Raw genomic sequence first — 15,186 nt, forward strand, 5'->3', positions numbered from 1 at the left:
TGTAGCAAGGGGGCCATAGAACAGGATTTTGGCCAAGGAAATCTGTTTACATCCAGCATAGGGGTGAGGAAGAGAGAGAAGAGCTGCAGGACTGCCCCGTATATGCAAATAATGTCAGCACCGCTGTGGAGGAACAACAAAACTAGAGCAAACATTGGGGACGGGAACATTGAAGCCACCTTATCATTTAATAAACTCATGCCTGATCAATAAAGAAGCAAAACCAAATACAAAAACCCTGCATAAAGGACTGGGGTAAGGCTTGAAGTAGGGCTAGCCGCTTCACAAGCTCTGGAGTTACAGCTCCTCTACTCCATACCAAGTTTCAGACCTATTTAAACCTCTCTGAGCAATTCTGTTCAGCACTTTACAGACACCAGCTGCAGCCGTGGCACTGCCAGCCATGGTCACATTGGCCCATGAGGCAGCACCACCTGTGTCTCCTCCACGAACAGGCCCCACCTCGATTGAAGGTGGGACACAGCAGAAGGTAGGTGCAGCCACAGAAATAGAAAGCAGCAACATGCAGAAAGACAAACCCATAAGGTAAAAGGCAGGAGAACACATAGCCGCTATAAGAAAAAAAGCAGGGGGTGACAGCGACCTGGTAAACTAACAAAGGAGGAGGAAGGAAGAACTGTTAGAAGGGTGAGAAGATTTATCATTAAAAAAATACCCGGCTCTTCCCGATGTGTTTATTTTGGTAACACATTCATTGTGCATGTGCAGCTTATCTCTGTAGCTCAGAGAAGAGTATAGATCAGCTCTCCGCTGTCATCTCGACTGACAGACAGCTGCTGCTGCAGCAGAGTGACAGCTGAAAAGCTGCGCGATTGATTCCAATCCCGTCTTGCTCCATTGCAGCTAACGAGAGGCTTGTGTTCATTCTGCTTTTATTGAAGTGATTTCTTCTAATTGCCTATTTAACACCTTAAAATATACCGGGAGATACAGGTCAGTGCTCCAGTAAGCTGATGTTCAGGCAATGTTTTCCAGGTACAAATGAAGATTTGCTTATGCTCAACACAAAGGCTGCAGAGAAAAAAATTAATGATCTTATCAGGTAAAGCAGGTGTTGTGGTCACACCACCAAGGTCACTAGCATTAACAAAACACTCTGAAAACAGAACTGTGGCATGTTCCCAGCAAGGTGCTGGAGTGTTGTAGAGATAATGTGCTCAGCCTCGAGGGGAAAAAAATATGATGCGCTAACACTCACTAACAGCTGTTAATGGCAGAATATTGTGGACAGGAGAAGGATGCTTGACCTACTAGTCCTTTGGAGGAGGATGTAAACAACTGGCTTGATTCCCCACTGCCTTGCCCCTGCTATGGTCTTCTATGCTTGTGCCAAGTAAATGCAGCATATATGCTAAATGCTCTCATATCGAAAGAGCTGAGTTTTACCACCACTTGCACAGATGTAAAAATCTACAGAAAGTGCAAGGTAGGGAAAAATTAGGTCCTGGAAATGCAGGAAGAGGGGCTTATGCAAGAACAAAGTGAACAGGGAGACTCAGAAATGCAGTTATATAGCAACTAAATGAAAACAGCATCTTTTAACTCTACTAAGTGGTGCCCCAGGAGCCTTGTGAGTCACAGCTACTTGCTTCCATGACAAAAATACATTGTTATTGCCTCTTCTTCCTGAGCCCACTGCAGAGGCATCGCATCTAGAAAAGAGAAAACACAACTCCATTCTGGATCAGCAGACCAAATAACTCAAGGCCAGCTGCACAGTTTGCTCCTGTCTAGCTTACACCTGCCAAAGGGCCACCACAGCCCCTGCCTCACTTGGCGGTGCAATGGCATTTCATCATTCGGAGCACGAGGCATACCATCACTGGAGCTGAAACACCCTTAGCCTTGCTCCACTCCATTAGCAAATCCACCCAGCCTGGCTGAAGGCGGCAGTACGTGCAATAAAGAAGCCTTTGTCCTGCCCATCTCAGTGTGGGAAGGGATCAGAAACTCTTTACCTGTAAATAAGCACATGGATCCAGAAGTCACTGTATGAAGTCACCACAAGGCACCGTGAGGAGTATAAATAGCCTACGAAGACCTCCAGCAGCCACAACAGATTCCTTCTAAAGACACAGAGTCACTGCAAAATAGTTCACTTCAAAAGGCTTTGGAGCCAATGACGCTGAAATTCCTAAGCATGCCTTCAGAGAGGGGAGAGGAACTGCGTGGGGCCTGGAAAAAACATCTACTGCTGGAAGATGGACATCGTGTGCATCTTTTCTGAAACTTGAAGTGCTGCCCTGATACAAATTTAACATTCAGCTGAAATGTTTAGACACAAAACCAAAGGGAAAAGCAGAGTGTGACAACCTGCATGGAATATGAGCTTAACTTTTAATAGCATCAGTTATATCATTATTAAAAAATATTTTTGCATTCAAATCCATTTACTGATTATAAACCCTTCAACAAAGTAAGCTAGCGGCATGTGCGCTTGCACCTGCTGCCTTTGTGTGCTCCAGTTAACTTCTTGCATATGAAGTTCTGCATCAGTGGGGATGGCAATAGACTGGTAGGCATCCTTCTCCCTCTCCCTATCCCGTTTCTGATGCACTAGTACAGCAGAGTCCACTAAGAAAGTCACCCAGAAATACTCAACGGGGTGAGGGGAGAACAGGGTACTAGAAATTAATACTATTAGAGGGCAGGCTAATATAGCGATGCAACGAGCACTGTAATTTGACATTTGTATCCTCTGGTGCTTGCACTGTGCAGCCAGTCAAGACTTTACTACGCATGCTCAGATCTTGCTGGAGACTCACCACCTCCTCAGCTGCACAGCAAGTATTTCAGGCTATTTCTATTTTTATAAACTTCCTAGACACTTTCCTCATCTTCCATTTAAAAATGTATCTTTAACTGTATCCCAAGCCCCTCCACCTACTAAGCCATTTGCAATTCCTCTACCACTACTGAAATAGATGCTGTATAGAATCAGAAGCCAGAATCTGCATTATAGCTTTATTACAGAGAGAACCAGAAGAAAACAATGAGAGTTGGAAGACAACTTGTATCTAGTCAAGAGTCTATACAATATGTTGCAGGTTTTTTCTCTTTAGTTACATTTGACAGATTCTTCTTCCCTCAATAGTTACATTCCTCTTTCGATATATTAAAGACCAAACTAAGCGCTCTTTCCATCTGCAGTTCCTCAGGCTCCAGAAAGACTAGTTATAGGGTTAACTAATTGCTCAACAGTATTTGTGTCTGCAAACTAGTGCTACTTGTCACATCTGCTTGGCAGCCCAGTATCAAAGAGAAGCGGGCATGTTTTCCCCTGCTTGGGCACCAAATTCTCCTCCTGGGGCCAGACCTCACAGCTGTATTAGCGAGTGATCTGTCAGCTGGGGTGCCGGGGCAGCGCGCCCCAGTGCCCACGGAGGTGTCACCACGCTGAATTCAGTTCAGAAACAGTTTAGGTAAGGGATGAGAATGGCTGCAAAGAGTTTAGACTGCAGTATGAGCTCTACACATAGCAAAAGCCAAACACATATAACCAATCTAGAAACCTTCGAATGTGTTGGAGACCTTGTTCCTTTTCCCTGTATTTTGGCCATGTGCTCCTCTGGTACCATTTGATCACAAGAAATGTGCCTGAGAAACAGCCTTTGGAGAGAATGGACCAGTAGAAACACTACATTTGTCTTGAATTGCCATTGAAGGGGTGTGTTCCCAATTGTGATGACTAGATAAAAGATTAATAATGCACACTCCTCTGTTGCTCTCATGTTACTTGTACAAGACCAACTTCCCCTCGCCCCAACCAGCAGTAAGCATAAGATGGTAGCCTGATGTTTGCAGCTCTTTGAGAACAGGTAATACGAAAGATAACACGCAGCTGAAACCACCGTGTTCTTTCTATTCACGTTAGGTTAAAATAAAGCAGTTATAATTTTGCTATAGCTGACTCAACCTGGATTTGAATCCAGGATCTAAAGGCAAATTAAATTTCACCATCCACATTAAGAAAGCAATTCAGCTTCTGAACTGGATCAGCTTTGATGCCACGCTAAAGAATTTCATTGAAATGTAGTATGATGAAAGACTCCTGTTCAGCTGCAGATATAATTATCACTCCAATCTTAATTAGATCATGAACTTGACTTTAGGATCCCCAAAGGAGTATTGAAAGCTTGGTCCAGTTACACTGATCTTGGTCCAAAACACTGAAGCTTATCCATCAAGATAAATATATTACTAGTTCTTTGATATGACAGATGTTTGATGAGTGACAGAGTAAATGTCTTTTTAACTATGATTTTCAAAAAGAATTCTTAAACTGTGTTAGAGTGTATGCTGTTATCTTCGAGGGAAAAAAGTATAATACATGAAAAACAATTATTACAGAGCACACAGAGCACAATTTTTCAAGCACTGGTTTCAGAATTAAAAACATTTGAACAAAGGTTTTCTCTGTGGAGAGTCACTTTGTAACCAATTCAAGCCTTTAAACAGCTATTGTTTAAAAAAATTGTCAGCTACAGAAATTGTTTTTCCTTCAGATTCCAAATACTGTCAGGCCAGGTTGATTAAAATGTTGCATTTAAAAGAAGAAAAAAAAAGAAAAAAAGGCAATCTAATCACCCCTTATAAAAGTGAAAACAGCAACTCAATTTTTAAAGCATCACAAACAAAAGGCTATAGCCCATCTATCATTCACATATGGATTCATGTAATGATTCTTCAATTAGAATTATTATCTATACAGCAGCTGAAGACTGAGAACTGCTGATACACTGCAGATGAGAACATTTGCTAGTCTCTGGGCTCCAGCCTTTCTTAAAAAATGATGATCGCACAATATAGATTGCTCGGTTTATATGTGTATTAAGCTGCAATGCCAGCATTTACATTTGCAACATTACAATTTTGCTTTCTTAGGCTCAAGAGAATTTGCTGCATCTGGTAGATTTTATTTGCTTTGTATCTTAGGCAATCGTTATGAACAAAGTGTGAAAAGGCAGTATTATTGCTCAAACAGTCCTTCGTTTTGTTCATTATCTCAGATACTACAAAAGAAGTAAACTAAGAGTGGGCCTGTGAGATGGGTCATTCAGTGTCAGTTTGCTTGCACTATATTATCCCACTGCTATTTTTATAAGGCAAGTCCATCTGCTCCTTCATTTCTTTCACCTATATAGATCCAGATAGCATAAGATATTCTATCAGAAGGAAAGAAAAGCATCTCACAGAACAGCTACAGGCACCATAAGGGTGGAAAGTCACTTTGGCGATTCAATCTGCAGCAATCTGAGAGGTCCCTGCCTAACCACATACTCTGCCTCGTTGTCAAATGCTACTGGCTCCAGAAGCAGGGATCCATAGAATATACATACCACAGAAGCAGAATGGGAAACGTGCTAGCTCTACAGCCACTATTTTTCATACCTGCAATGCTCAAACACACCTTAGTTTCAATATTTGTTAATACACTGTATGAACTGTGGCAGCTTTGGAGCAGACAGATCACTTTGCTACCTCTGCCATAGGGCAGTAACTTTTGACAGAGCAGCAGACTAGGCAGCAATAATGGTAACCTCCTGAACTTCTCTCTCTGAATCTTCAGCTCTTCTGGAATATTTCAAGTGCTTGCCCATTCCTATTGCATGGCTGGTAACCACATGCTGTGACCTAGAAGATGACAGAGATAGGTAGCTCCACAAATAATAGCTGTGAGATAGCTGTACTAAACGGGCATCTGTTCTTGGTGCTTCCACTAAGAATTCTTGCTGTACGAACCCCAAGTCTGTTCTGAAGCCCAGGCAGCCTCCCTAGGTGTTGGCTTACATCACTAGTCATGTGGATGCTGAAGACAGCAAGTTGGTTCTTGCAGATTTTTGAGGTATGTGAAAGCCTTTAGTGACATGTGCTTATGTAGAGATTACGAAAAGGACTTTAAGAAGCTTCTTACTTCACTGTACAATCTTAGAAAGATCTTCATAGAAGGCAAATATTGTTAATATATTTGATTTACTAAAAATAATTTGACAAATTTATGCCCATGCTATTACTATCTTTCACAGTATTATTAGTGGGTGAGACCTGCCACAGCCATGAAGTCTCCCCATATCTGTTACACAAAAGAAATGAAAACTCTGATCATGGGTGTATGTTCCAATATTATTTCACTACTTTATTACAGATATTAGTGAATAGATATAAGTGATTTATACTCTTCCTTGAAAAATTATTTTTATCTACTGAATCTCCTAAATAACCAATTCATCTCCATTTACTTGAAAGTATATTGCCATTTGAATTACTTAAAATTTAATTATATTTATAATGACATTATATAATGCTTCCATCTCTAAAAAGTTAACATTAACTTAAGACATTTAAGGGGACAAAGCAAGCAAACAAAACTGGAAGCTGCTACACCAGCTTACTAGAGTAACATAACACAAATATTTAGTTCAAGAGTTTATACACACGATGGGGCACATTTCCCAAAATATCTTAAATTTTCTGACTTCGGGTGGTATCACTAAGATTGCCAAAGAGATGTAATGACACACAAACTAAAATTTTTGGTTTTTATTTCAATTAAAGCCATTATCTTAAAATGTGTTTTTACATAAAAAAAGGTTTAAAAGGTCAAAATCAGAACAAACCACTAATTCATTCCATGGATACTTGTTTATAGAGAAAAATATAAATTTCAACAAATTTTTGAAAACATAAATATCAAAAATTTGTTGAAATTTTCAGCTTTCATTTCAAACGGGAAACATTTTGAAGACAGGAAAAACACTACCTGAGAAAGCAGTTCAATGTATAGTAGAAGTGAGTGAATTATTTGCAGCAATTTATTATGAGAACATAAAAGGTAGAGGTTTCTTCCTCTCAGAGAAGGCAACTGCTGTTTTCTTATTCAGTTTCAGGATATTATTCATCAAATGCTTATTTTAGCTGCTACCATACACCTCCCTAAACTCTTGTAACAATAGTTCCAATGTTTGCATTATGTGACTAGTCATCTAAATCAATAATTTATACTAATTCAGGCACAAAACAACAATATCAAAAACTAGGAAGAAAGGTATCACTAAGGCCTTGTGGTTTTTACTGGCTGTTCCAAAATACTGAATACTGAGGCAGTGAGCTGCAGAGTTTTGGGTCCCAAGCTTGTGGAAGAGATTTACTAACTGGAAAAACTGAGGTACAGCATGCTCTCAATAAAAAAAAAAAGGGGGGAGGGGGGGAAGAGAGAGAGAAAGAAAAGGAATTTACATCTCCTTATAGCCACAAGGACTCAGTCGCCAAGTTATATTACATTTCTCCTAGGATGTATTTGTACAGCAAATAACAACTATGACTGTAGTCTGGGGATCCATACTTTCACAAGCTTTAATCAAACGTGTAACTGTAGCAATAAAAATGTAGAAGCAGTAGTTCAATTTAAGCTTAAGATACAACAAACCTCACTAAATGAGAGCACCTTCATGATGATTAGCAAACTATTAACTTCTGCATATTAACATCACCTCTTGTATCAATTCATTGGAACACAGTGGATAGACAATCCTTTCTAAAGCACCACTATTTTGATTAAGCAATTTACAGAGGGCTCTGAAGGATATATGTCTTGGATCCCACCAAACAACATAACTAGAATATTTCCTGACGTTTAGAACTCATTAATTGTGGTGTCCCAAGTATTACTACATTACAGACAGACAAAGAAAATGTCTTCGAACATTAAGCTCACTTCGAACAGTAAATGACATAAAAACTACGTACAATGTAGTAATTGCATTTAAGAATAATTAACTAAAAGTTTTGCAACCTAGAGCACTGTCACTCCAGTGATATGGAACCTTTGTTTCGGGAACAGACTCTGAATCTATTGTTTGCTTAATGAATTCAAATCAGCAACAGCACACAGCCACAGAAGCAACAGTGCCAATGACAAGAGACACTTCAGAAATGGAAGTCTATAAATTTTAACAATGGGCTAAAAATGCCAAAATACCCTCTGGTCTCACTGGCTCTTGAAACTGCTGCATTAATCCCACAAGGCATTCCTCCTTTTCAGTGGGTCTATGACCTGATCGCCCTATCAAAGAAAAGATGAAATGGAAAAAAGAAAAGACCAAAAAAAAAAAAGTAAAAAAAAAAAAGACTGCACCTCTCCACAACGCCTTGCTTTCATTATTAAAATTGTTTCAGGTTGCTGAACTGTGCAAATGTTTCCAAGAGCTGAGTACTGACAGGATATGAGGTATTCTAGGTTTTTCTTTGCCACTGAGGGCTGCTTTGTTCTAGGCAGTTCATGAGAGGTGAGAACACCTGAAAAATCCTACTAATCCAACTCTATAATTTCCTCATGCAGTTTTAACATTGTATTTAGTAACGGCTATCCCAACACATACAAATCTTTGAAAAGTGTCAAGTATGCTGATGAGAAATGAGATATTTTGAGAGCAGCGAAACATTTCTTGTTGGATGGTCTATACCTAGGAATGAATTCAATCACTGTCTCAGAAAATCTTGTTAATCAAAAAACAAGTGATTAAGCATTCTGTGATTTGGTGAACGCTGGTCCAAAACAGTCACCCACAGACTGAAAGGCCAGCTCAAGGTCTTTATGAATGTAAAGGTTTACTTTGGCAGATATTAAGTGCATTTATATGCTGCAAAAGACTTGTGTCTGGCCCTCTGTCTTGGAGAAAGTATCACCTCTTTCTTTAAAGCTGAATTTCACTCAACTTTTTTTTGTTATTGTTTTCAGATCAGGAGCAAATTTTCTGTACTGCAGATTCACAGGGCTAACCCAATACAAACCTGACATACTTCAAACAAAAGTGTATCTTCCTGTGTTACTAAATCTGTATTTTCTAGGCTTCAAGTTGTTCTGTGTCTGTATTACAATTACTTATTTCATTCACACTTTTTTCTTTCTTTGCTTCTTTTTTAGAAGTTTTCAAACACTTGTCGAGTCTTTTTAGGAATACATCTACATCTTGCTTTTTAATTCCAATTGCAGAGGCAGCATTGAGGTAAGCACAGGGATAGTCATTTGCATGTGACATAAATCCTTTAAAAGTGTAGTTATTCACTGTTTGTACAGACCCACAGGGAACAACCCTGAAACAAAAAAACAGAATTGTGATTCAGTTACAGATGCCTTGGATGTTTTATGTGATACCCTATGATGAACACATTTACACAAGTTCCTATACAGTGTAATATCTGCTAACTCTAAACAAATTAACATAAGCAGGCTTAGCTCAGGCATTCTCCAAGTTAGTGCCCAAGCATCACTATGAGTGACAGTAGTAGCAGACCCTGAATTAGCTCAATCCTGTGTGCATATGTGCGTGTCCCTTCCCCTCTTCAGTTAAATTATTAAGGTCTTTACTACTGTTTTTTATGAACTCCCCAGTGTGGGGGGAAAAGACATCTGCAGCAAACTTTCCTATTCCATAACAAGCCCTAACTACCTGACCTGCTCTGTCTCTGACCTGAGACAGTTCACCCTTCCTTAGGCAACCTGGTGACCCTGACCTCCCTGGGATCACCATACTGACAGCAGCTTTAGTGCAGACATCTGCTTGGCATAGTGTACTGCAGTCCAAAATGTCTGGGTTCAAGTGATTCAGAGGGCTCAGGATCCCAACTTCCCCCCATCCCTTCCTCTCTACTGCACCTCCCTTTTCCCCCATCCTGTGATATTAACCTCATATTCATTCCCTCCTTGTAGTGGATACTTTTTGCCACTGCTTCTCCCTCTTCCTCATACTAAGAATCTCTACCTATTACACCCTATTTCTCAGCACTTTGAGTACATATGCATTCCCTGATAAATCAAGACTCTAATCCGCATCCTTACTTGTTAAAGGAACAACTCACCCTGTGGCCACAGTTAAAGCCTACATAAGCAGTTAACACAAATCAACTGATAAGAATTACTACCTCTATACAGACATTCCCTGCAGTTCATAAAAGAAACTGCATTCAAATACCACTAGATTTAGCAGATCCTTCCACTGTCTAAGTACTCCAATGACAGGTTATGCAAAAGCCTGTATGCTACTGAAGTAAGGAGTTGCTATTCCTACCACTGACATTCAGCACAAGCATAACACTTAAAATCTGTTGAAATGCCAGGTCAAACAGTGTATATATACTACAGAAGAATTACATAAAAAAAGGAAAAACCTGAATCCTTTGTATCAGCCAAAGAAATGGAGAGTTTTAACTTCAAAAATTGAACCCCCTGAATCATTTCAGCCAAAGATGGCTGAAATTGCAGGACAAGCCAAGGTTAGGACAGGCAAATTAAAAAGAGCATCTAACTACAATACATATAGATTTACTGTCATTCATCTGTGTAGGAAGTGGAATAATCTAAGCTAATGAAGCATACCTTCTGATGTGGAAACATTCAGCTCTGCTACAAAAAAATGACATTAAGTCTACAGCAGAAGTTAGCATGGCAGCAGTAATATTCAGATTAAGGAATCCTGCCAAAACAAATTTTAAATCATTCTCTTCTTCTAAAAGGTTTAAACCAAAATCATTAAAAATTATTTGGCTTGCATGTCCACATTCCAGTGTCTCTAAGAAGAAATTCAGCCCAGACTGGATCAGGTTGTAGATTTTTAAATTTTTAAATTTTTTTAAATACAGTTAGTTCCTGAAACCAGGATTTTCTTCCATATGACAAAAAGCGATGTAGGGTGTTAAAAGCTTATTGCCCTGACATCCAGCACAACCATATTCGTGCTGCAATAAACAAAACAAAGATCTTCCCTAAGTAGCTTACAATTTAACTATAAGATCAGACAACAGCTGGAAACTAAATGAAACCAAGGGGTATTAGGGAACGATGACACTAAATTAAATGGGCATAGATTATCTATTTAGCCTACCAAAGCTAACAAAAGGGGCCTCATTGCTAACTCAGGCAGGTAGATATTATTAGTAGATAACTGTGATGAAGAAGGGTGTAATACTCTCTGACTCCTTATTGTCAGACTGTAATCTGTAATCATGAGACTATTATTACAAAACAAACATGATATGATTTAATAAAATATATGCTAATACAACCCCCCAAATTTTTCAAATTCATAGCATCCTCACCTTGCTCCAGAAACTTGTCTTGTGAAAAGCATAGATCCAAGCTGGGTAACAGCAACATCATTATTTTCATCTAGATTCTTCAGTGACATGGCTAAAGTAAAAAAAGGTCAGGTTAAAACTACTACAAAGCTGCTTCTTCTCCAAAGAAGAACCACAGAGAACAAGCCGTTTTCCAACAATAAAAATCTAGCCAAATATTTGTGTTCAGATACAAGGAAAAAAAGAAATATGAATACTACATTTCATAATTTTTAATATCCCCACAAGCTGTCATAAATTACAATTCTGATTTGGTTAGACTGTATGTAAGGCAGATTCTGCATAGGTAGGCAATATTACTTTGGTGTTTTGGTTAGAACAAATATCTTGAGTAGGAATTCCATAATCTCTTTTACAGCACTATAAGATGAAAGGTAAAATAACGATACCCTAGTTTATTTTTAAATCTACTTTTTAATAAAGTATTACTACATGCTAACATCTTCTGTTTGCCTTGATTACAATAAATGAGTATGCTGGACAGGAATAATTTTGTAAAAAAATAAAGAGCCCAAGTCACTACTTTACTTTTATAGTAGGTTACCTTACTGGGTTCAATGGTTTCATATCAGCCTAAGCACAATTCAGTGGAGTGTAGTGAACAATGTTTAATATATAGAAACTGTATGTGAAAGTGTATTATGAATGCACAGCATATTAGAATTTTTTTTTAAAGATAAAAAACAACAATTACCTAAGGAAATGGGATTATGTGGCGTGTCTAACAGTCTCTCATTGTGGTTATCTGCCAGCTTCTTCAGCTCACTTGAAAGATAGGAAAACATCTCCTGGAAAAAAAAAGATGCAATATTTTTGTTATTAGTTATCAAACAGAGAAAATAGTACCTATTTCACAAAACTTTTAAGTCTCCATTATATCCTACAGGTACCCAGCTGATCCTCTTTTCATGTGTACCAAGTAAGTGGACAAGAAAATTCTCTGAAATCATTCTATAAAGGAACAGCTCCATTTCCTGAACATTATTCTTCCCCCTCAAGCTGGTACAAAGCTCTCTATCTGGTCTATAATACATGTGCTTGGGATGTCAGTCATTTTCTCTGTGGCCCTGAACCCTAGGGAGGTAAAATCTTGAAGCGGTTCCCACTGCACAGCAGGTCTTACCCCACCCCACTCCTGCAAGAGGTTTCCCCCACTCTAGCCCCTGAGCCACAGAGAATGAGAATGAACTGTTACCATCACAGGTAGCCATGTTATGGCAAATTGCTCCTTACTTTGTTTTCTCTCTATTAATAAATTCCAGACTAAAAGCAGTGTATTTTGTTACCATGTATCACATAATCACAATTACCACTAGTGCACAGACTTCTTTATCTGCATGAGAACAGCAATACAGTCTCTTAAGGAGAAGGCTACGAGTACACATTTGAATGTATTTTGTTTCACACAATATATACTCTCCTGAATACTCAGCTCTGTTGTGTAGCCAGTCCTCTTCCGCAGACCAACCCCTTCTGTTCAAGCCTACTAAAAGAATGGAGATATCTAAATTTCTGCTATCACTTAATTACATTGCACCTTTATTGAGAAAATGTCATAAAACTGAGATTCATAAATGTTTTGGCTCAGATACAAGTCACACTGCACATAAAAGGCTGCTTCTCTTACTTCATCCGTATTTTATTTCCTCCCTCTTCCCCAGTAGTAATCTATGATAATTGCTCATGCTCTTCCTCAGTTTAATACCTTCCTCTCCACGTATCAGCTCAAAACACTTATGGACAGAGAGAGAATAAACACCATCCTCTTATTGTATCCTTTGGCTTCTTTTCCATCCTTTTTAATGCTTAGTCTCTCATAAAATCTAGCAAAAAGATACAGATACTGGGCAGTCTTTTTAAAAGATACTAAACACCAGATTTTTCCTCTTTCTGGCCATAAAGATTGTGCTGCTCATCTGCTTCAATTCGACTGCCTGTTTAAGCATCCTCATCAATTTCTAGACCTGACAAGTGATTTTTCATTCCTTAAATAGAGTTCCCTCTTCAGTCTGTAGACCAGTATCCTATTCTGACCCGTGCACTCTGACAGATACAAATTATAGCTTGTGATCAAAATTATGTTTTTGAGCAAATTCTCCCAAAGGTCTTACAAAACCAAATGAGCTTTGTGGTAGTTAAGTTAGAAGAATGTTACAGTTGCTTTTCTTGAGCCACTGCAGTGAACCCAGTCTCACTTCATGAGTGAGCAAATGAACACAGCTCCTGACTTGTTCTTCCTAATACCATAGAATAAATTCAGACAGAGGGGAAAAAGTACCATCTTACAGTCTAAATTAATTAGGCTACTGATTCAAGTATCAACAAGAGCATAAAGTTTCTGTAATACTTGGAACAACAACAAAAATTTTGGGAGGCATCTATGATTAATTATCAGAACTTGAAATTTGTGAAAAATCGCTCTTATTTTTCAGAGGCATTTGTACATTGAGTGGTTTCAATTCATCAACTTTATTTACAGTTCACTCACAGAAGTTGAAAAACATTTATGTTTCAGATGTTCAGACACTTTAGTCTTCCTTCTGGTCCCTCACTGAATACAAACACATTACACGTTTGTAACTGGCTTTCCACAATAAGCATCACCAATGTGTTAGCCATTTTACTAGTATTTTTTTGAATGCAAATCACAAATTAATTTGTGCTCCCTCTGCTGGCTACTTACCTCTACAACTGAAGCAAAGTATTACAGAAACATACATAAATTGTGTCTACTATGGAGATACTATTGGTGAAATTAGTACTGAGAAAAACCTGTATTGCAACAGGAAAAAATTCCCAAATAATTAATTTCAGTGTGTTGTACCTAGGGAATTCTCTGATTCACCTCTTAACAGTATTTATTACTGAAAGGATGGCAAGTTGGTATAACCAGTTACTCACTGTATGAGTGTATTAAATTAAATTAAATACCTAGGCTACTAGATGAGCCTTTACATACTCAGGAATTTGTTAAAACAAGAGAGAATGGAAAACTGGCAAAAAAAAAAATCCAAGTATGTATTTTCATCAGTTTGACTGAGGCTACCTGAACACAAATTCAAAACTTCATATTTTTATGAATGATGCTATTTTGCATCTTTCTGTTGGAAGCCCTCTAGGTATTTTATAGTTTCAGAAGTTAAACAGTTTGTTGCAAAATAGATTAATGGCCTTTCCAAAAAAAGGAAAAAAACAGTATTTCTGTGAGGTCAAATCTATAACCAACCTCTATTATAAAATATTTCTATTACGTGGAAAATTTATAAGCACCCTAAGCAATTAAATTCAAATGAGCTCTTACATAATTGATTTTCTGTGGTAGGCACTCAGATTTTCTCCAATGAAGCTAACTATTATGCTAAAGTTTCACTGAACAAACCAAGCACTAAATGTCAATTAAGTTTCATTATTTAATTCACTCTTTCCCCTCAGAAACTTATTATCACCAGGCTAGTGAAATTAATGTTAAACTATGTGAAAATACCTTGCACTTCTGTTCTTTCTAGCACCTAAACAATAAAATACCTCAAAAAATATGAAGAACAAGTCAACAATGGCATATGCATCAAATGTGCTAAATGACTCAATTATGTGGACAAAATAGCCTACTTCCACATACATTTACAAAAATATTTTCAATAAGTTTTCTAACAACTATTAAAAATATTTGAATCATACTGTATTTACATTATAAAACTATTTTTTAATAGAACCTACACTAATATGGGTGACTTTTCATTTGCTGCTCCATTTTGATAGGCACTGTTCTTCCACATGAAAATAGAGGGAAACAAGTAAGGAAAAAGCATAACTTCAGAGAAAAAGCAGAAGATGGGGGCACTGAATATGCCATTAGTCCCATATCAGGTGTCAGAGAGACAACTGATGAAGGCCAGGAAACTTTTTGTGCATGGCTGAAACTATCCTAGCTGGTTCTAACCACCCAGCTTGCTTATGCCCTGAGTCTGTAACACTCTGCCTTCCTCCCTGTTTCACTCTCTGAAAAGATGAGTTGTTCTCAGAGAACAGCCT

General features: G+C 38.2%; 1 protein-coding gene across 2 annotated transcripts in view; it reads right to left on the minus strand.

Moving 5' to 3' along the window:
- Positions 1-6,132: 6,132 nt before the first annotated feature.
- The window catches only part of SEPSECS (Sep (O-phosphoserine) tRNA:Sec (selenocysteine) tRNA synthase), a 29,913-nt gene continuing 20,859 nt past the window's right edge, over positions 6,133-15,186 (minus strand). For both annotated transcript variants that reach the window (XM_074865922.1, XM_074865923.1), the window contains exons 9-11: positions 11,849-11,942; positions 11,116-11,206; positions 6,133-9,114 (exon numbers count right to left, since the gene is read on the minus strand). In XM_074865922.1, the coding sequence (XP_074722023.1) occupies positions 8,865-9,114; positions 11,116-11,206; positions 11,849-11,942 (435 nt within the window). In that variant the 3' untranslated portion in view covers positions 6,133-8,864. The remainder of the gene's footprint in view (positions 9,115-11,115; positions 11,207-11,848; positions 11,943-15,186) is intronic.

This window comes from Strix uralensis, chromosome 4, assembly GCF_047716275.1.
Source record: "Strix uralensis isolate ZFMK-TIS-50842 chromosome 4, bStrUra1, whole genome shotgun sequence".
NCBI classification, from domain to species: Eukaryota; Metazoa; Chordata; class Aves; order Strigiformes; family Strigidae; genus Strix; species Strix uralensis.